At 36.9% G+C, this 22,477-nt stretch overlaps 1 protein-coding gene across 1 annotated transcript in view; it reads right to left on the bottom strand.

Annotated features, from left to right (window-relative positions):
- MUC6 (mucin 6, oligomeric mucus/gel-forming) overlaps positions 1 to 20,548 on the bottom strand; it is an 83,640-nt gene extending 63,092 nt beyond the window's left edge. The window contains exons 1-8 of the mRNA XM_087883298.1: positions 20,486 to 20,548; positions 18,937 to 18,972; positions 16,850 to 16,904; positions 9,051 to 9,095; positions 7,102 to 7,342; positions 5,646 to 5,772; positions 1,608 to 1,695; positions 74 to 183 (exon numbers count right to left, since the gene is read on the bottom strand). Of these exons, the coding sequence (XP_087739424.1) occupies positions 74 to 183; positions 1,608 to 1,695; positions 5,646 to 5,772; positions 7,102 to 7,342; positions 9,051 to 9,095; positions 16,850 to 16,904; positions 18,937 to 18,972; positions 20,486 to 20,548 (765 nt within the window). The remainder of the gene's footprint in view (positions 1 to 73; positions 184 to 1,607; positions 1,696 to 5,645; positions 5,773 to 7,101; positions 7,343 to 9,050; positions 9,096 to 16,849; positions 16,905 to 18,936; positions 18,973 to 20,485) is intronic.
- Positions 20,549 to 22,477: the final 1,929 nt, after the last annotated feature.

The following is a 22,477-nucleotide window of genomic DNA, read 5'->3' as shown; positions in this document are numbered from 1 at the left end:
TCTGTAATATTTCTTTATCACACTCTTTTCCCAAGGGAATTTAAATATAGCAGAATAATGACATAGTGCTTACGTCTTTCTTTTGAGGAATGGTAGGAGTCATCATCCCTTCAAAAGGACAGATCTCTGCAGGATCATCAATTTTATGTAAACTTGCATATTTATATGGGTCCAGAAGAATACCTGTTAATTGAGATATACATGTTACTGAACTTGATCGAAATGAGTCTTAAAGAATTCTTCAGTCAGCATGGCTGGCTGGAGAATTCTGGGAGCTGAAGTTCATTCCTCTTCAAGTTGAAAAGGTTGAAAAATACTGCTCTAGAGGAAAATTGACCTTCTGAAATATTGTGGGGTTTGGGCAAAGAATGGTCATTTCAGTCTTTTCCATCCCACTTCTGTATGCATTCTGTAATTTCCCCCCCATAAACCCAATACCTGTAAAATCCAAATCAGTTACTACTCATTAGTTTTACAGTCCAAGGTGAACACGATCAATCCAGCATTTCAAATCCTGAATCATACAGGTAGCCCTCTCCTTACAACCATTTGTTTAGTGACAATTTACTATGGCACTGAAAAAGGTGACTTGTGATTGTTTTTCACACAAGTGTTGCAACATCCTCATGGTCATGTGTTCAAAAGTTGGATGATTGGCAACTGGCAGATATTTATGATGGTTGCATTGTCCCAAGGTCAATGCATCATCCCAAAGTCAATGTGATCATCTTTTGCCACTTTCTGACAAGCGAAGTCAATGGGAAAGCCAGATTCACTTAACAACTATGTTACAACCGCAGAGATTCACTTAACAAATGTGGCAAAGAATGTCATGAAATGGGGCAAACCTCACTTAAAAACTGTCTTTGCTAAGCAACAGCAATTTTGGGCTCAATAGTGATTGTAAGTCAAGGACTACCTGTACTTAAGATGGAACCCCTTCCATCACCCTCCTTCCTGAGCAGGACCTATAAATAAAAAAAAAGTCTGGAAATCATGTCATGATCTTTAGTATTATTATCTTATTAAATAGTTTTCTCTGAGTAAGAAGCTCAGTAATTTCTTCTCTTGTATAGTCTTGTATAGACAGAATGTTACACTTCACCTTTGTGAGTTGCACTGGTTTCCAGTTTGCTTCCAGGTGTGATTGAAGGTGCTAGTTGTCACCTAGAAAACCCAATATGGTTTAGGGCCTGATTACCTGGGGGACGTCCCATAGCATCTGAATGGCCGATTTGATCTGGCAGGATTGGAATGCTCCAGGTTCCTTCAACTAAGCAATACCATCAATGGGGACCCCAGAAGTATTCTTCTGGAATGAAGTCCTTCTGCCTTCTGGAATGAGGTCCACCCCAAGATCCAAATAGTCCCATTCTGCTGGTGTTTTGAAGGCCTGAAGATCTGACTCTTCACCCGGGCCTTTGGTGGGAAAGTCTGGAGCCTCCTTTCAATTTAGATTGTTTTCTTTTATTTCCACCTGTTTTGTTATCTTGCCTTTGCTATCTTCTTGTTAATTTTTTTTTTTTGGCCATGTTCTTCGTGTTTTAATTTATAGAGTCACTAGAAGTCAGGTGACATTTATATTTAATAAATAATAATAATCATACCTTCACTCAGAAACTCATTCAACTCTTGCCCATCAAAATTTCCACACAATCCACATGTCTTTGCCATATATTTCTGTTCAATTAAAACCTTTAAAAAGGAGGGGAAAGAAAATCAATTAGAAAACAACCATGCATGACCTGTTGGTAATATACCCATGTTGTATGTTCTCCTCCCAGCTATAAATTATAAAATTTATAGAGTAATGCCATTTTGATCAGTGGAATGCACCTCTGAGCCAATCCAAACAGCAATACGCCTATTACAATATTTGTTAACCAAATAATGGGCTGCAGTCCAGGTCAGCCTGACCTATGCTGCAATATTAATAGTGAGACACTCCACAATTAGCAGGAAAAAATCTAAGAAGCCATCCTGCTGTGACACCCTAAATGATTAACAGATTTATGCCACAGCAAACCTGCTGATCTACAAGGCATCACATATGACTTCTGTTTGTTCTTGCGTTGACAACCTAGTACAGCTCCTCCTCTGGAATTTGTCATCAAGTGTTCTTTCCCAACCACTGGTTTTCTTTTTCAAGAGGAAACAGATGGTCACTTACCTTGTCATTATTGCCTTGCATTATTGCTTGAACATATTCCATCTGGCAACACTATTCAAATTAGATGTTGTCATCCAAGACATGGTCCATAGTGGACAATTAGACAGGACATTTTAAATAGTAACTAATCTTCTCCATCTCCTAATGTTTTTTCATTACTAGCTTACAATAAAGAGCAATGTTTTGTATAATAGTTATCAATTTTACTTCCGATAATGTATTTTCAGAAGGTCTATTTTACTATTCCTGAAGAAGGTTTAGAGCAGCCCATGAGATCCATTATATCAGCGGTCACCAACTGGTGGTCCATGGACCACTGGTGGTCCGTGAGAAAATTTTGGTGGTCCGCAGAAAAATCTTTGCATTTTTTATATTGCACTAAGTCAGGGATTCTCAAACTATGGCCCCTGGGCCGGATACGGCCTGCCAACGCAATTAAACCCACTCACTGATGGAATGGGATCCTTTAGGCATTTAGCTTGGCTGCCTGTTTAGTAGTTCCAGCTTCTCCCTCCCTCCTTGGGAGTCCAGGTGCTTCAGTCAGCGGTGCACGAAACTTCAGCCGGCTCCTCGAGAGACAGAGTTTGTGTGTGTGGGGTGATCTAGCGCCCGGGCTGGCTACAAAACAAACGTTCATTCTTGGTCGTATTTGAGATTCCTAGCTGCAATGGACAACAATGCTAGGGTTGACCCCGGGTGCTTCTCTTTGCTAACAGGTGGCCATGCTAAGTGCCTGAAGGACCCCGTCCTGTCACTAATTCCTATTAGTGGTCCACGGGATTGAAAGATATGAATTTAGTGGTCCCTGAGGTATGAAAGGTTGGTGATCCCTGCATTATATGGTACCTCTCAGACTGCAAGTCTCAACATGTTCCTGCTTCTGTTGAATGCAGGATTTTTCTTTAGTTATGACTGTCAACTATTATTGGATGTACCCAAAGATTTTTAAATGATACCTTTAAAACAATGAGTGAAATTTGGTACTTTATATAAATATTGACAGCAGCGGTCCAGTAATTGTTGCTTTAAAGAATGGGCTATTTGGAATAGAAGACTTTGTAGGAGTGTTGTGTTTGTACAGAGGTGTGTACAGAAATAAAAATATGTTTTAGTCCCCCTCTTTCTGCTATTTTTCACTTGCAATACTTCTGGCCAGCTTCATTCAGACAGATATTCAGACTGGAAGGTTCACAGCCAGAAATTCCAAGGACACTGCTCTAATGAAATGTATTTATTGTAAGTATTAGGAAAGTCTTTAATAATGATAGAACAGTAGCTAATGCAAAATCTATGCTTTAAGCCCTCTCTGTTGCACAGTCCCAAGGCTCAAATCCTACATCTTGTCTTGACATTGTAAGGGATGAAGAGCCATCCATTTCGTTCTGTGAGAAGTAGTTCATACTTGCTTGTAGTTATTGTAATGGACAGGGGTGGGCTTCAAAAATTTTAGCAAGGGGTTCTCTGTTCGGTTGCTGGGTGGGCGTGGCCTAGTCAGCCTCCTGCACCAAAGCAGGAGGGGGGGCATTTTTGCCCTTCCCGAACTCCGGAGACTTTCTTTGAGCCTCCGGGAGGGCAAAAACAGCCTCCCCAGATTCCAGAGCCTCTCTGGAAGCTGGAAATGGGCCCATTCCTGAACTTCCCGTAGACCTCTTTTTTGCCCTCTCCGAGCCTCCACACGTGCTCTGCACTTACCTGAATCCAAACGGGCTGTGTGAGGACTCCTGGGATGGGTGGGGTGGGAGGGCCCAGCCAGGGGTGGGATTTGGGGGTTCTCTGAACTGCACAGAATCTTAGCAAGAGTTCTCCCGAATCCTTGCGAACCCCCAGCAGCCCACCCCTGGTAATGGACCATCCTGGCCTCTGGCCCTTTCCCTGCTCTTGTCCTCACACACACACATTAATTGGAAGGTTGTTGAGAAAGGAGTGAAAGGCAGAGGAATGTTACCAATCTCTTCCCTTCTGCTTTTCCATTGGAAACCATCTCCTGCCCAAGCTGCTTTTCTCTCAAATGGCAAGGTAGAGAAGAGAAAAAATAGAGAAGAAAGCTAAATAAATGAGAGAGATGGGAAAAGAGGGAATAGAAAGATTTAAATGAGTTGTTATGGGTGACAGATATGGTGGGTGAGTTAGTGGAGTTATTGTGCTTGTTTAATTATTTTACTTTATCTGTACAAATCTTTTGAATGAGGATGTTTTGTATATCATTTTGTCCAACCGGTGCCACATATAGATGAAGTATACAAAGCAGACTATAAATAGAGACCTGTAGGCTAATTCCATGTTCAACCCGCTTTTAATGCCAATCCTTTGACATAATCATAATCATAATAAATGATTAAATAAATAAAGTTAAATAAATAAATAAAGTTTTGGGGGTTTGGGGAAGAAACTACAGAGTCAGGTAGTGCATTTCAGGCATTGACCACTCTGTTACTGAAGTCATATTTTCTGCAATTGAGTGTGACATAGTGTGACATGCTTGCAACACGTGAGGGCACTATGACAAAAGCTGTTTTTGGAGACTCTGTGGACAGGTGATCAGCTGAAATTGATTGGCTGACTGGTTGCTGTGGAGATGAATATGTTAGATAGTCCTCAAGACTTGGGAGAGAGATAGTGGGAGAGTTGTGGGAGGACAAGAGAATTGATGTAGAAAATAAGGCAGGTAGTAACATCTGAGTGATGATGGGCAGAGGGAGATTTGGCAGGAAATTGGGCTGGATTATACATGGAAAAGGCAGAATTAATATTTGAAATCAATTCTGCTGCCTGGCACTCAAAATTCAACCATGATGCCAAGTCTTTGAATCCTCAATATCCTGCTCTCTGGATGGTGGTACTAAATGCCATATTGGGGGATTACAAAGTACCCCGACATTGCGGTGTTTTGGGATCAATAACAATGTATCTAGCTGGTATATATGGTTTATTTTAGTTACAGTATAAGTTTATTTTCCAAGATATGTTTATTCTCTTTTGCTTGGTTGCAGGCAATGCACTTTTCTTTTTTTAAAAAAATATCTTGGGTTGGGTAGCCTTAAAAATATAAATTTAAATAAATGAATGAATAATATAGCTACAGAAATTATCAGGAAGCTTACACTGAAATTTGCAAGGCAATTTTTTTTGCAAGGCAAACAAACTAAATACACATGTGAGCAATTTTTCTTGGAATATCTTGCTTCCTTACCATTTTGCAGGCTATTTTTTGGAACTTCGAATAGAAATTTTCCCCTTCCTCTGCCATGTTAAAAGTGGCAGCCTTGCACTGCCTAAACTACAAATGTAAAGTGCATTAAATCATCTAATTAAAATAATGGTTGTTAAAATCATTACCCTTTGGCTTTAACTGTGTTCCATCTTCAGTATTTCAAGCAAAGCCAAAGAATATATGCAGAATAATTTATTTAACGTGTGCCTGGAATTTTAGACTTCCAAAATCATAATCACTATGAAAAATAAAAACTTTACTCACCATGAGATAGTCATCATTGTTCCAGAAAACAGCAAGTTCCATTTCCTTCCGCTTGGATATTAAACGGATATTGTGGCCAAATGGTGCAATCTGAATTCCATTTCTAGTATATGGCAATTGGATTTTACTAGGAACAAACATATACATTTAGACACTTTGCAGAATTGTAAAGGTTCATCTTCAGAATCAAATGATATGAACTTTATTGGCATTCATATTCAAATGTCACTACATTTTCATATCTCTAATGAGATAAAATGAACAGTGGACTTCCCAATATGCCTGAACCTAAAATCCTGGCAGCCCTAGCCAACAGAGTCTGGGTGAGGAATGCTGAAAGCTGTAATTCTGAAACATCTGAAACATTCACAGGTCCTAAAGTAGAAATACGGAATCTGGCAGGAAATTGCAAGTTGTTGACTCTTGACATTGCGCTTAATGACTGCAGCTGGAACAGACAAACTGCTGTCATAAATTGGGTACAGTCACATGAGTTTTTTCATTTTACAACTGTGTCACTTAATAATGAAATTGCTGGTCCTGATTGTCGTTGGTTTAAGTGAGGACTACCTCTATTATTATGAGTGGGATATCCCATTGGACAATGATAAAGTTATGGTTTTCAGGCCACTTGCAGCTCGCAACCACCTAGAGGCCTCAGAATGGCACAGTATGATGTGTATAAAGAAAAACTAATATTATTTCCTGCCCTTGTGGTCCTTGGGAGCCCCCCCCCACACAAAATGGTGATGCTATAAAAGGTTGTTTAGCTATGATGCAATGGTGTCTCCTTGGGTGTCAAACGTATCAGTACTGTCTGTGCCTGTGCCTGTGCCTGTGTCTGTGTCTGTATCTCTATTATCTCTCTCTCTCTCTCTCTCTCTCTCTCTCTCTCTCTCTCTCTCTCTCTCTCTCTCTCTCTCTCTCTCTCTCTCTGCTGGATCTTTTTATCAAGTGGGATCCATTCTATGATCCTTCAGTGGATTGACAATGGCTACAATGATGATTAATGATCACACACACACACACACACACACACACACCTTTTACAAAAAGATTCAGAAAATCAATTCTTTAGAGAAGACAAGATCTATTTGGATTACATTATAGAAGCTATATAAATATAGATTTTATGGTGCTGTGTTGGCAATTTTATTACCTATTGGCAAAACGTACAAAAACATTCTTCTTACTCATAGGTAGTTAGCCAAAACTGATACATCATGAGAAATGGGATGCACCTTCCACTAAAAGTGTACACAGTGTGGATGCGCTTCTCAGCATCAGTTGCAGCTTCCCAGCACTTTAATGATGATTCATGACAAGCACATTATTTTAGAGCTGAAGCCCAAGGGCAGAATTTCATATAAGATGGTTGCCAGACTCCTTCAACTTTATAGAAGAAGCTTTAGCTTGCAGCAGAACAAAACCATTTTTCTAATGGATGCTTACTTACCCATAATCCTTGACTGATATGCCACTTTTGTCAACAATAATAGTATTTGGGCCCGCTTGAATGATAATTCTTTCAATTGTTTTGTTCAGACCACGGCGGAACTGTATGTTGAAGTCTGGAGAGGTCTCATCACAGACAGTAGCAAAGACATAATTACAAGTCCCCGAGAAATCATACAGGTAATTGTCAAAGGTTGAGAAGTGGCCAGTGCTCCAGGTAGAACAAGAACCTTTGTCCAGAGCTTAAAGAAAGAAAATAGTAATGTAATGAGATTCTATGGGTCTTTAGAAATCCAACTACCCTGTTTCCCTCAAAATAAGACATCCCCTGATAATAAGCCCAATTGGGCTTTTGAGTGCATGGCAATAAGGCCAAGCACTTATTTCAGGGTTCCCCCCCAAAAATAAGACAGGGTCTTATTTTCGGAGAAACACAGTAGTGATTTAGATACTGTTTTCTCTTCACTCTCATTTACAGCTGTCTTAAGTTTCTTTTGTTTGTTTCTCATCTCAGATTCAAGGCCATGATTCACCACATGCAATATTTTTAGAATAATCCTTTCAAGGATGGAAATCATCCAAAAATTTGGAGGGCTGAATACCTTGGCATTTGTAGAAACAAGCAAGTTAAGCTTGATTATTATAGATAAGGATGATAGTAAGGGAAAACAAGAACAGAAAGGCCCAGGAAGGCTGAGCTTTAAAGGGACAGGAAAAAAGCCATCTATTTTATATAGTCAGCATACACTTAAACAAAAAATCAATCCTATCTATCTATCTATCTATCTATCTATCTATCTATCTATCTATCTATCTATCTATCTATTCCCCCCCCCAATAGATGGCAAAAAGCCAAAAAGCCCCCTCCCCTCCCTTCCATAAAGGAAGGGAGATGACAACATTGTAGGAACAGAGGAAAGTGTAGTTGATTACTACAGGAGTAAGTGCGTGAGCAGAGCAATGGGTTAATGAAGGCTGGGTAAAAGGAATGGTCAAAGAACAAAACAGCAGTCTTTTTTTTTTTTTTTTACAATCAAAATTAATTTTGGGGACTGGAGGCTAAACATGTGAAGAATGGTTGCAGGAACTGGGTATGTCTAGTTTAATAAAAAGAAGGACTAGGGGAGACATGATAGCAATATGTTCCAAAATCTTGGGCTGCCACAAAGAAGAGGGAGTCAAACTATTCTCCAAAGCACCTGAGAGTAGAACAAGAAGCAATGGATGGAAACTCATCAAGGAGAGAAGCAACTTAGAACTAAGGAGAAATTTCCTGACAGAACAATTAATCAGTGGAACAACTTGCCTCCAGAAGTTGTGGGTGCTTCAACACTGGAAGTTTTTAAGAAGATGTTGGATAACCATTTGTCTGAAGTGGTGTAGGGTTTCCTGCCTAAGCAGGAGGTTGGACTAGAAGACCTCTAAGGTCCCTTCCAACTCCGTTATTCTATTCTATTTTAACAAAATGCAAAAAACAAAACAAAACCCAATCCCTAAATAATGAAAAATAAATAATTGCTTCTTGGAATGGGGGAGACTATATATGCTGTATTTGATCTTAACTCTTACTCAAAAGCAATGAATGTTTAAATAATTTTATGTACACTAAGGAGAGATGTATATTACTTGCAGCAATAGAGAAATCAGATGTATATTATGGGACTTCATGGAAGTTCAAGAAAAACTGATAGCAGAATTAGCAGCGGCGGTGGCTAGAATGCCGACTTGTTAAACAGTTGAGTTTTTCTTTTTCAATTCCCAGCTCTTGGACCAATAAACTGGGTAAGCAAGCTGGGCAAATCCTATTTTAACTGCTACTAGACTTTCAGTGCCCTGACTATAAAACAAAGGCTGGATTTTAGCAAAAATAAAATAAAATAAAAAAATAAAATTTTATGCATCTATCTAATTTTTGAAATACTGGCCTTATAGAAATTGAAGCAGAAATACCTGAGTGATGTCCATCTAGAATTCTCTGCCCTTCTGAATGGGTCTCTGCAAAAACAGAAAAAGTATGGGTTGTATTTTTACATGTCTGTATGAATTTCCTATGTTTCATGTCAGAAGAAAGGAAAGGCTTTCTTCCACTTGATGCTCTCCAGATGGATCAGGAAATTTTAGGACTTGTCATCCCAAGGCACTGGGAACAGAGCTGGTTTCGAGAAGACTTGGGTCACAACTGAATTTTCATGACGACTATATGATTTGCAACTAGTTTTGACTCGGTTTAATTCCCTGAAATATCCCTGAATATACAGTATAATCTAATAACAATAAATAGTATAACCCAAGATATTAATATAACACAACAAACAAAACACAACACAACACAACACAACACAACACAACATAATATAACATATCCTGAAACTGAAGTTTCAGAAGTTATTTAAGAAAGAAAATTGGCAGAAAAGAAAGACTGACTAATATAGATGTTAGCAATCCTTCTAATATAAAATGGAGCTTAATTCAGGAAAAAAATTTCCAAGGTTCCACCCTACCCTGTCTGCTGAACATCATTATTTCACTTTGTGGCTCTTCATCACCAAGGTAAATACAGAGAGTTAAAAAGCCACAGCAAGATTATACTGTGGGAAACAGTAATTGTTGCATAACTAAATTTATTTATTAATTAATTCTACACTATATTCATTTAGGCATATATAACTTCACAGAATGGACTGATGCAGTGGAAAATTACATCATCTTGCCATTCAAGGACTAGGAAAATGTAATTTCCCTGTTGGCCCATTCAAATATTTTAAGAGACACAAGAATGGGACAATAAGAAATAGTATGTCACGTATTTTCCTCATCATGGTGTTCTAGAAAAAAATATCTGAATCTACTAAGATTTTCATGTTATGAAAGACACATTATTTATTAATTTATAAATGCATTAAGATCCTGCAACCCCAGGTCTGGATTTGTTTATTTTCAAAAATATTTGCCCATTAAAGTGGATTAGCCATGGATATATTTAGAACACAATAGTTGTTTCCCTGTGCTACAGAGCAAAACTTGATATTTTGTCTCAGTTACCACTTCTATGTAAGTGTTTGAGGAAGATATTTCAATTTTCAAGTACTTCCCTATGGTTAAGTCAGGTATTAAATCACAATAGGTATTGTGACATAGCTTATATATTACATTTATAACTTCCCTGAGAATAAAAATAAAGAGCATTTTATATTTATGTCCTGGGATTTTCGTTCATGAGGCTCTTCTGAAAGTGGTTTAAAATCTAATATGCAGTTTTATTTTGAACCATATTGGCTTTGAAACATGTTACGATTTCAAGAACAAGTGGGACCTGGCTTGGTCTGGTTTTTGAAGAATCTCAACCCTTAGAAAGCAATAGAGCTTATTAGATATAAAGGCCATCTGATACCACCATAATGAGATCCTTTCAAAATGCCTACTTCTCTATGTTATTTTCTAACTTTTCAAGTCTTAATTAGCAAGTTATGGGCTCATAGCTCCAGTCTCATCCTATTGAACAGTGATTCTCAGCCTCATCAACTTTAGGATGCATAGAACAAGTTCCATGATTCTCTAGCCTGTATGAAGAACTCTGGGAGCTGAAATCTGGATGGGAAATTTTGGGAATTGAAATCCAATTTAAAGTTGTTGAAATTGAGAAACACTGCATAAAACAAAACAGGATTCCCGCTGTCCCTTCTCTTGTTTATTTTACTTCTGGAAATATTGAATAGAGAGATATGAGAGGATTGTGGGGCTAATGATTAAAAAATAAATGTATAATAAATGTATAAGTTATGTGCTCTTGCAGATGACTTGGTGTTGGTTCTCTTTAAAGGGAATTGTGATATTAATGGACAAATTTAAAGAATTTGGTGCTTTAGTAGCTTTTAAGATTAATAAACAGAAGATGAAGAAGTTAATAAAAATATGAAAATAGAAGATCAACCAGCTGATGAGTCAAAGCTTTTAAATTTGAGAAGAAGGTAAAACATTTGGGTATCATTATGACAACTATGAATTATACACTATTTAAAAATAATTGTGTTAAGATGTGAGGTGGAGTTAAAAATATATGTCATGAGAGGGGAAATTACAATTGTCATTGCTGGGGAGAATTTTGTGATAAAAATGAATGCCTTACCTAGAATGAAGTTTGTGTTTCAGAGAATACTTGTTTTGACAACTGATGCACCATTTAAACAGTAGCAGAATGATGCATCTAAATTTGTGTGGCAGGAGAAAAATCACAATGAAATATAAGATGTTATAAGATGCTAGGAACGAGGAGTATTGGGTCTACCTGATTTGAATTTTTATTTTGCAGCTTGCTGTTTGGTTTCAGTATGACCGTGAAATAGAATTAGAAGGACACAACCTGAGATTTGGTGGCATGGATATTTGTGGTGATAAGTCAATATGGATTTTAAAAACCATTATGTTAGATGCACCATATTGAAAATATAAAATAGATACAAATCCTGATTGAGCCTGAAAGCACCTCTGTGGCTGTCAGCACAAAAAGCATATTGCTGACAGGAAATAATAAGCAAACACAAATGGCTAACTTATTATGAGATGTTAGGATTTTCTCAAGGGGAATTTAAAATAAAACCACGAAAAGAACTGGTATCAGAAGGACATAAATGTCAATATTTCTCTTGTTTAAAATTGTTAGAAAGATTTAAAGTTGGTAAAATCATTTATGGTTTTGATCATCATAAGACTGAGTTTTAAATAGAATTTTGTACAAATGATCAACATGTAGTGACTAAAATGTATAAATTTTTTATGAATTATGAAACAGAAGAAGGAGTGAAAGACTATGATAAAAAGGACAAAAAAATGGTTTATAATATACAGATGGAACAATGGGAAAATATGTAGCTCAGAGGATTGAAGTTTACATTGTGTTATATAACCTTAAAGATAATTTTTATAAAATGACTAGAAAAATCAATGACCCCCCCCCCCACCATCATTGTTTCAGAGATATTTCCTTAACAGATTCCTCAACATTTTCAACTTGGCACATTTTCTAATGTACTGGAAAAGTTCTTAAAAATTAAGGGAGATTTTCAGAGATCTACCTGTCTTGAGAATAGTCCATAGTGAATGGTGCATAGTGCAGTCAAACATCAAGAGTTAACTATAGAAAATATTTTTATGACATTTTGTATCATGTCATAAAATGTTTTATGGCAATTTTCATGTCAAAAAATATTTTATAAAATTTGCCAGATTTCAATTCCATGGGAGTCACGGGCTCTGGATTTTGGATACATTCTGTAAATTAATCCATTTGAAGTATGGTTGTTGCCCTACAGTGCATTGTTTTGTCCAGTTAAAGGTTATACACAGATAAACAGGAGTTTTAGTTGTATATAGTGTAGATATATGTCTGATTTATCAGAAAATTGTCTAGAGTGTATAATGGCACTTCAAATTTATGCTGGAAATGGAAACAAGAAGAGACTTTTTATCAACTTCAGTACACATGTAAAAAAGCTAGAAAATTGTGGATTCACATACATATTCAGAGGATTTTAAGATTAATATACAATTGAAACCAGAGGGTTTTCTTTTGGGATTGGAGAACAAACAGTTGGAAAAGAGTCATGAAACTTTGTTTTTGTACAAGATAACTGCAATGAGATTATTATATGGGCAAAGATGGAAAGATTTGGCATAGGCAATGGAGGAATGGCTGCCAAAAATAATAGAACCTGTTGACATGGCTAAGTTGACTTCTTTGATTAGAGAAAAGACAGTATCTACATTTATTGCTGATTGGAGACGCCTTACAGATTGTGTGTGTGTGTGTGTGTGTGTGTGTGTGTGTGTGTGTGTGTGTGTATGAAGAACTTATGATTTATGGTTTTGATGAGTAAGAATTAGAAAAAAGAATTAGATTGCAACCACAGAGTAAAAGGAAAATTTATAATTATGTTTAGAGTTGCTGTAAACCAGAAGCTACCTTGATCTGTTTTCTTTTTTTTCTATTTTTTTTACTTTTTTCGACTCCCTTGCACTTCTTCTAAGTGAATCACCATGGTTGTTGAGTGAATCCACAATATTTAAACCAATAGCACAATTGTTAAGTGAAGCTGTTGTTTGCTATGGGACATTTTTGAAAAAAAAAACAACAACAGAAATAAATGCTGGTTTTCAGCAAAAAATGTTATAAATCATGGTCATGTGACTGTGACATACTGCGAACGGCCAGAAATGTGAGCTAGTTGTCAAGAGTCCAACATGAGGTCAAGTGACTGGGGGGAGGGGGGAAGATGGTGGTCATCAGAACTTTGGAACCGAGTCATAAGTGCTTTTGGGAGAGGTTCTGTCATAACTTTGACTAAGTTGAGAACTATCTATAACACACAAAAAGAAATTCTATAGTAAAGAATCCATGCTGTGTCTTAATATGCACAGACTCTTTTTTTTCTGGAAGATTCATCAACCTTTCCCTTCATTTATGAAAAAAGTGAGTTATGATCATTTTTCACACTTACAACCATTTCAGCATCCCCATGGTCACATGATTTACATTTGGATACTTGCCTCCCATTTATGATGGTTGCAATGTCCCAGCATCATGTGACCATATTTTGTGACCTTCTGACAAGCAAAGATAATCGGGAAGCCAGATTCACTTAACATCCATGTCACTAATTTAACTATGGCAGTGATTCACTTAACAAATGGGGCAAGAAAACTTATAAAATGGGGCAATACTCACTTAACAAATTTCTCACTTAGACACATAAATTTTGGACTCAATTGTATTCCTAAGTTGAGGACTACCTGTATAGTTCTGTAGTTTCAAGTGACCATTCTTATCTCATTTCAAGTGTCTTCCTGTCAAACACTTTGTGATCTCAAGCTGAGGCTGCTGTAGCAAAATGCGACCCCATTTAGTGGAAGGAGACAATTCTGTACATCATAAAAACATTCCCCACCTCAAGATCTGAAGCAAGAAAAAGCCACTAAGATTGACAACAAACCATATATTGTCAGTCAGTCCAAAACATAAACACACAATTAGAACCTTTCAGTATGGAGTAATTGAAACAAAGGGACTAGTAGCCAAGAAAAATAGAACAGGTTGAACTATTTTGTTCGAGATAGGCCTGAAACAGTTGAACTGTATTTTAGTTATTGCAGATAAATGCTGTTATTGTTGCCATTTGAAGGCAGAGGCAAGGTTTTTTCAGTAGAGGGCATTGATTTTAGTAGGTTTGCTGTATAACATAATTAGAAGCAGAGATGCTTCAGGTACAGAAATGTTATGAAACTAAACACAGATGAAGAAATCACAGTGTATGTCCCCATGAGTGACATGAGGCCATAGACAGTTCACGTGTTTGAATCTTTAACCTTTACTCTTGCCACTCCAGATACGGATAAATATTTTTATATTGAGAAAAATATACTGATAGATAAATACAAACATTGATTTATTTTGATAAATGTTGTTGAATATTTCCACAAGATTTTCAACCAGACCAATCTGGTGTATGAGCAGCCCTGCTTTTAGCAAAGGAATCAGGACCTAAGAAATCTATTCTTTGTTAAGTAATTGCCTAAGAAACCAAGCGACAATTGAAAAACAAAAGAATGAAATTTTAGGGACAGATTGACCGTAGGCATTTCACAAAAGGCTTTATTTCAATGATGAGAACAATTTTATCTTTAGAAGTTGCTGCACAGATGTTAAGACATTCAGAACTGTCCTAATATAGGAAGAAGGAAACTTAATAAAACTGTACATTAGGCCTGTACAACTGGTAAATTAAAAATAATCACAGAATTATAGCTCCTTGCCAATCAGCTGTTCAGTGACTAGTGGAATGGTGGTATAGATAGAGCGAGCAGTGTCAGGTGAGATCTGCAGTCATGGGAGATGCTCAGCAGTGTGCCTTTTTGGTGTGGCAGCTGTGGCAGAGCCTTCATGGTGCTGGTGACATTTGGTGGTGGTGGTTTTATTGAGCTTTTAAAAAATGCTGGAGTGATGCACAATGCTGCTTAGAAGGCTGTGTGTTGACCACAGTCTGTTTCTTATGTAGGCCTGCTATGGAAAGTTTCTAAAATCACCTTGCCAATCAAGGTTAAAGCAAAATAAAAAGAGCTTCATAGCAGTCATCAGTATTCCTGTCTAGGCATAGTTTCATGTGAAAGATAACTTCAGACAGCATAATTGAGCCACAGTGATGCAGTGACTAGAGTGTGATACTGCAGGCTACTTCTGCTGACTGTCAGCTGCCTGCAATTTGGCAGTTCAAATCTCATCAGGTTGACTCAGCCTTCCATACTTCCAAGGTGGGTAAAATGAGGACCCAAATTGTTGGGGGCAATATGCTGAGTCTGTAAACTGCTTAGAGAGGGCTGTAAAGCACTGTGAAACGGTATATAAGTCTAAGTGCTAAAGCTATAATTGTCCTGTTAGGACAATTGAATGGCTCAAATATAAAACCAGAGATAATTCTGCAGCCATTTCCTGTAGTTGACTAACGATAGCTACAACATTTCTTTCTGGGGACAATTGTGTGCCACGATGACGCTACCAAATCTTAGAAAGTCTCTTTGCAGATCAGTTGGTGTGTTTTAAAACTGATCTAGAAACTGATATAAATGTGATTTTTAGAGTCAATCTACATAAATTTCCAGAGTCTGGTTTGTTTTCAGCTGACTACTGCAACTGACTATTGACCAAGCTTTAGCAGAAATATTCAGCACTGTCCAAGATGCTGAACAGTCAATATCCCAGCAGAGAGGTAGAAAATAAGGAGTTATGTACATGTCAAAGTCAGGCAAACAATCGAAGAGCAGAGAAGCGTCTATTACAATGAACTTACTCCACTGCATGGAAAAAGTTTGTACAGGGCCTCACAAAGAAATCGGAACCCTAAATATAAGGCTTAAAGAACACTGTCAGTCCCAAATGTAAACCCACAGTTAGAAATAATCTTTCAGTATGGAGTAATTGAAACAAAAGGACCAGCAGCCAAGAAAAATAGAACAGGTTATACCTGGAGAAACCTGAAACAGCTGAACAAATGAAATGTTCATTCTTTTCAGTAGATGATAGCCTTTTGCAACTTCCAATGCTTGATGCTGCCAGTTGTTTTGAGTTAGTGTAGTATGATCAAGACTGCACCAGACTTTGGTGTATTAGACCATATGAGATTTTTTTTTCTTTTTAAAGAGTATCTTTTAAGATTTCTATACCTAGCTGTTTTAAACGAAGCTGCATTTTTACAATATTTGGAAGTGTTTCATTTTTTGTGAGTTTAGGATGAAAGTGGCTAAAAGCTATTTGAAGGCTAGCAACAAGGCCTGAAACTTGCACAAAACCAAATGCAAACCATTAAAGTCAAAAGGGTTCAAATAAAAGACTATGGACGAGTCCAAATTTAAAGGAAATGGAAACTATTTTAAGCAATCAACACTGCACTGAATTACAGGTATTGCTGGACATTATGCTATGTGCTGTGTAGTACCATAGAGTGCATGCAGAGTACAGGGCCATGAATGTAGCAGTGGTTTGCAACTCTTTAAAGCAGCCACATCCTTTCCTGGGGTTGTATGGCTGCCATGCTAGTCAAATATTTAATCTACAGCAGTTTGTGGTTTTAGCTAGAAGATCTGTCCTCAATGAAAAGAACTAGTCATATTAATGTCAGGGAGCCTGAAAGAGAACAGAAGCTGACTTTCCTATAAATCATGCGTTATAGCATCATAAGAGATGTTTTATTACTTGATCTCACCCCTTTCTTTGTCCTGCAGATTCTTGTAATAGTGATGCTCATTCCTAAAGGCTTGCTGGAAAGATCAGATATATTTCAGGTCAACTATGTGTAATAGATGTGAATGATACAATAACATTAAACACTGCCAACTGCAGCCTGCAGAAAGTATTTTTTGGTAGCTGAAGAAATGATAATTATGAGAATGGGCTACTAAATTTATTGAAATTGCTAGATTATATGTATCTGATCTGTTTTTATGAATACATGAATTTTTTTTAAAAAATATCTATTTTTCTCTAGAGGAAGAAGTACACTCTTTTTTTGTTTTGCAGATAAGATTAACCTTACTATCTGATCTCACTGTCTACAAGCCAAAGAGAAAGCAGAAAAAAAAAGTGGCTTTCAAGGGTATTCTTTGCTTTTTTAAGTCACAGAATATTCCCATCCATTCTCCTTTATATAACCCAGTACAACTCATAATAGATTGATATGAAGCCTGATCAAAACCACTACAAACAAATAAACAAACCACTATAGGTTGTTTTGAAGGAAATTTATGTCTCAAATGCAAAAACAGAAGTTGCCTACAAATTGAAACACAATAACCACCCTGGAATGTGTATGTTTTGCCAGATTTGCTGTCAGAATAGATTATTGGAACTAATAACGATATAGATACTGTGTCAGATATCCTGATCCTTTATTGCTAAAACATATAAGGCACATGCAACTAATTCCAGAGAAGCAGCAATTTTCACATACAAAAAATACCCAAACAGGGTAAGCTGGCTAAGAAACTAGAACTGTACAATCATGCAACCGAGGGACTGCAAATCCCAAAGAATGTTTAATTATGTTTAATTTGAAGTGATTGAGGGAAAGAAAGGCAAAAGTACCTTGCTGAATAGGTATTCAAGCAAGTTTACTGGCTTCCACTGTCAAAGTGAACTGTGTATATCTCTGAGACCAAAGATCTCACTAATTGAGCAAGTGTGGGTTTCTGCAATATACACCAGTTCTTGGACTATACCAATTGTTACCATAAATTCATTCCTGATTTTGAAGCTATATCATTGACTCGGTTTATTTGGCTTTACCTTTTCAATCAAATTCTAACTCTGCAAACAAAGCTTTGGTCAAATGAAACACCTTCATTTCTTTGTAATCCCACCTGCCCTTATTGGGGTACAGACTAATGTGTCTGTTTTCAGTTTGGGAGCCTTGCTACTCCAACCTGCTCTTGAGTTTCCTGATAGCAATTTCCCCTTTGCATACCATGCCAGACAGATGCTGCTAGCTGAACAATACTAAAGTTAGCTTGTAGCCATCAATAATTTCTTTCAGGTAAGGCACCATTTACTGGAGGAGATGTGCTACCTTATAGAAGTCATGCCTGACCACAAGATTATGGACCATGTTTAGACTTCTCACAAGCTTAATTAATGTCCAGACAAATAGATACATTTCTTTGATTATCTTCCAAAGCAATATTTGAGAATATTGAGAAAAGAACTTGCTAACAATCTATGAAACTTCTAAATAAACATATATTCTAAATAAACATAGGTATGATTACATATTAGACTGTCAATTTAAAGCAAAGCTTTATTGCACATTTCTTCATAGAGCACTTTTACTGGTTCACTTTGCAATAATTATGTGGTATTTTCAAGTGGATCATTAGATGTTGAAAATCATGCAAAATAAATAAATATAGAATTTTCAGAGTAAAATGACTAAAATATTTAAACAACCAAATCTATATGTTTGAAATGTTTTTTTGTGGCCTAAGAACCAATTCTAACTGCATGAGGAGGAAGAGATGAAAAAGAACAAACATCAAAGAATTCACAAACAGGAATCTTCTCCCAAGAACCATATCTGCTGCCAAATTAGGTATGATCACTGGTTTACCATAGTTAAGGATAACCATCTGTCTCCAAAACTCTCTGGCCTGCAAAAATATGACCAAGGCCACTTACAGTACAATTCAAGTGCCACAGACCCATAACAATACCAAAAGAAATTCCAAGAGATAGAAGAGAGATGGCGAAACTCAATACGCTTGTTAATTCAGAAGACTAATTTATATTCCATAAACTTACCAAATAAATGGTCTGAATGTTCCAAATGGCTCTGATCTGAGAAATAAGGAAAACAAATGATTTATGAAACAGTTCCCATATAACACAGTCCTGAAGAAAAAATATGAAGCTTTTTCATAGTAGTCAATAGAGCTATTTATACAAATCTGTATGAAATATCAGCAACTATTAACCAAGCAAATTAATTCCAAAGACAATATACCTGCAATTCTGGGAATAAAGAAGGTTTTCACTGCAAAAGGAATGCCCACTCACTCTTGGAGTGCACAATGTGGCCCTTTGGATTGACTGTGGAAGGCAGTGATTTGCTCACAAAAAATTCACAGGACAAGTTTAATTGACAAATCTGAATTGAAGATTTTTATAATCATTCCAGAAGCATATCTTTGATAAATTGTCAGCATCAAAAGAAGGTTAAATTATTCCAAATAGTGTCATTATATCTGTGCCTATCTATCTGTCTTTTCTTTCAGTCAAGAACATGCATGTTATCCCAGGTTTTATATATTGGGAAGGTTATTGCCTGTGTCACAGTGGCATGAAAAGCAGAAAATAGTTTCCCAAAATTGCAAAGAGGAAAAACCTGGGACATTACAGTTCAATCATTCAACATTGCCTCAATAGATTTACACAGACTAACTTTTTTCATATAGCATTGACTGACAGACAGATAGAGAAATTGACTCTCTGACTTGAGGTTAACAGTTGGGAAGTCCACCTGAAAGTGTCCAAGGAAAATGGTTTTTGGGCCATTCCATGACCTTACCATTAGAATAGTTGAATGGAACCCTGTTACATTGCCTCCTCTAACTGAACATTTTGACTTCTGATGTTAAAAACAGGACAGCTGAAAATAATGCATCTCTTTATGGGATAGTTGCTGCTGTTTGACTTACCTGAGCTGCGCATGATGTTGCAGAGGAGAACCAGAAATAACCAAATCATAGCGATGAGTCCTTTCCCCCTCCCCACCCGTCTGGGCTGAAAATGGACAGTTCTGCTGCTGCCACTTTCTAGCTTCAGGTCTTCAAGCTTGGATGTTTTATAAGTAGCAATGCAAGTCCCTCCCTTCTTTCTATGCTCTTCCTGAGAGGGCCACAGCTGAGCAAAGTGGAGTGGCCGCCAAACAGGATCTTCTCTTTATCAGGCTCAGCACACTGAAATGCTATTTAGAAAAAGAGGAAAAAAATAACCTCTTTCATTTTATTATCTTATTTACTGTAACCTGAGTGGATAGATCTGGCTTATATTATAACCTTTTACTCAAACCCATTTAATTGTATTTACCATAAAAGTGTAGATCTGAGTCCTGAAGAAATATAGGTCCATTTAGTCACTGAAGCTGATAGCAGCTGATAAAGCTGGGACATTCTATATCCTTTTCATAGCAGCTTGCCATATATTCATTAATGCATCCATTTTTTTCCCCTGTTTCTACGTCAGTCTGAATATTTCTTTGAAGACCAGCAAAAGAATTTGCAGGAGAAGGTATGTTTTCACAAAGTATGCATTTACCCTCAATTACTCATTTATATTTGCAGTTTCATACCTTGTGAGCTGAGAACTCTGTAGTAGAGCTTGGAGTAGAACAAGAATCAAAGGATAATCGCATTACCAGCTGCATAATCCAAGAAATGTGAAGCAGATAATTTCACTTAAGAATGCACACTACAAAAAAAAAAAAATCTTGAACATCCATGCTATTGGTTGAAAATGGAATAATGCTTTTTTTGGCAATACCAATAGCATGAACAGGAAATAAGGACAGGGAGAGAGAAAGGAAGAAAGAAAAGAAAAAGTAAGGTGGCTTCTTTCCATTGAACTAGACCTTATCTCCTTTAAAATCTCATTCTTTCTCTCAGGGTTTATACTTTCACCACTCAGTGGGAAGGAACATATTTCAGCTCTGAGAAATGATATTTGTTTACAGGATGAGGTCTGTTGAAGAAGAATTACAGGAAACATACTTCAATTCATAATAGTGTAATAAAACTCAGTTTGATTAAATGCAATTCCATTACACAAACCACCATAAAATAGCTCTGTCCGAATCCCATGCAAATGAATGTGAGGTGTGTTCTTGGGCACCTCCTATTCTTTTCAGTGAGCTTCATGAAGCAGAACTGGGTAGAGATTTTCTTTTTGAAAGAAAAAAAATTGAGTGTTCAAGCTTTCTTTTTTGTTTGCTAGTAGTCAAAAGGGATAGATAGCTCCATGCCAATCTTCCAGGCCCATTTTTGTGGGACCTGAAGCCAGTGAAGATCACAATGCCAGATGGTACGTCTGCAGGGGGATGATGAAGAAAGTTGAGATGGTGGCTGCATATTAAAAGCCCCTGGTAGACACTAAAAAGTGGTAGGGCTTTGCTCATGTTGTTGCAGCTACCAGCCACCATGAAGGCACAACAAGAAGCAATGGGTGGAAACTACTCAAGGACAGAACCAGCCTAGAACTAAAGATAAATTTCTTGACAGTTAGAACAATTAATCAGTGGAATGACTTGTCTCCAGAAGTTGTGGATGCTCCACTGGAGGATTTTAAGAAGAAATTGGACCACCGTTTGTCTGAAATGGTATAGGCTTTCCTGCTTGAGAGAAGATTGGACTAGGAGATCTCCAAAGTCCCTTCCAATTCTGTTATTTTGTTATCCTATTTTTTAAAAACTATTCTTGCAGATATGTCTGCTTCCAGAATTCAGTGGGTATATGATTTTGGACCAAGAAGGAGATGTTTTGATAATTATTAAAATAGTAATGGAAATAGATGCTTTGGCACTTTCCTGTAAAAGTGCACCCAGAACTCAGCAAAACACCCCAAATTAGGATGAGTACAGCCAGATTCATTCTATAATATCACCTGTGCCTTTTGGATAACAGTTAAAATAAATGAAGTGCTAAACAGTTAAATAAATTTTGAAGAAAAGAAGTGCTAAATGTTAGCCACTTTTGGTCTAAAAATATAATTTGGAATAGTTTTCATTTGGAATAAGAATACTGATAATTCTGAACTGGTGTAATATACTGCATACTATAGCATGTCCAGATCTTCCCTGGACAAATTTATAGTATAATTTGTTAATATACTTTGCAGTGACAATCTATGACTTGAATAAGCTACTCAAAGCAGCAACATAGGCCTGATGTAAAATATGCAGCCTTCTTAATGTCAACCAAAATTGTTCCATAAAAAATTGAAGCATTCTCCTGATTGGGTTCATAGACCTGGTTACTATAAAGGAAAGGAAGGTGCACTACAATTTCTATTGCATTGTTCACTTTTTGTTCATTCAACATCAACAGCTATAGAGCAGTAATTTCTAGTGTGAATGGATTGGAAAATTATTAAATATTAATTATATAATTATTAAACATATGAGAGTAATGATATTCCTCTAAAGAGTTGAATTAAACTGAACTGAACTGCATTTCATTTAGTTTAAATCTTTGTTCTTACAGCTTCTCAAATCTACCCACTGGTACTTCACTGAAGGACCAAGAATAGTCCTTAGTGCTACAAAGTTCTGTTTAAATGATTCAAATCA

This window comes from Pantherophis guttatus, chromosome 1 (assembly GCF_059756535.1).
Source record: "Pantherophis guttatus breed Tessera chromosome 1, ASM5975653v1, whole genome shotgun sequence".
NCBI classification, from domain to species: Eukaryota; Metazoa; Chordata; class Lepidosauria; order Squamata; family Colubridae; genus Pantherophis; species Pantherophis guttatus.
This window is presented reverse-complemented; position numbering and strand designations above follow the sequence as displayed.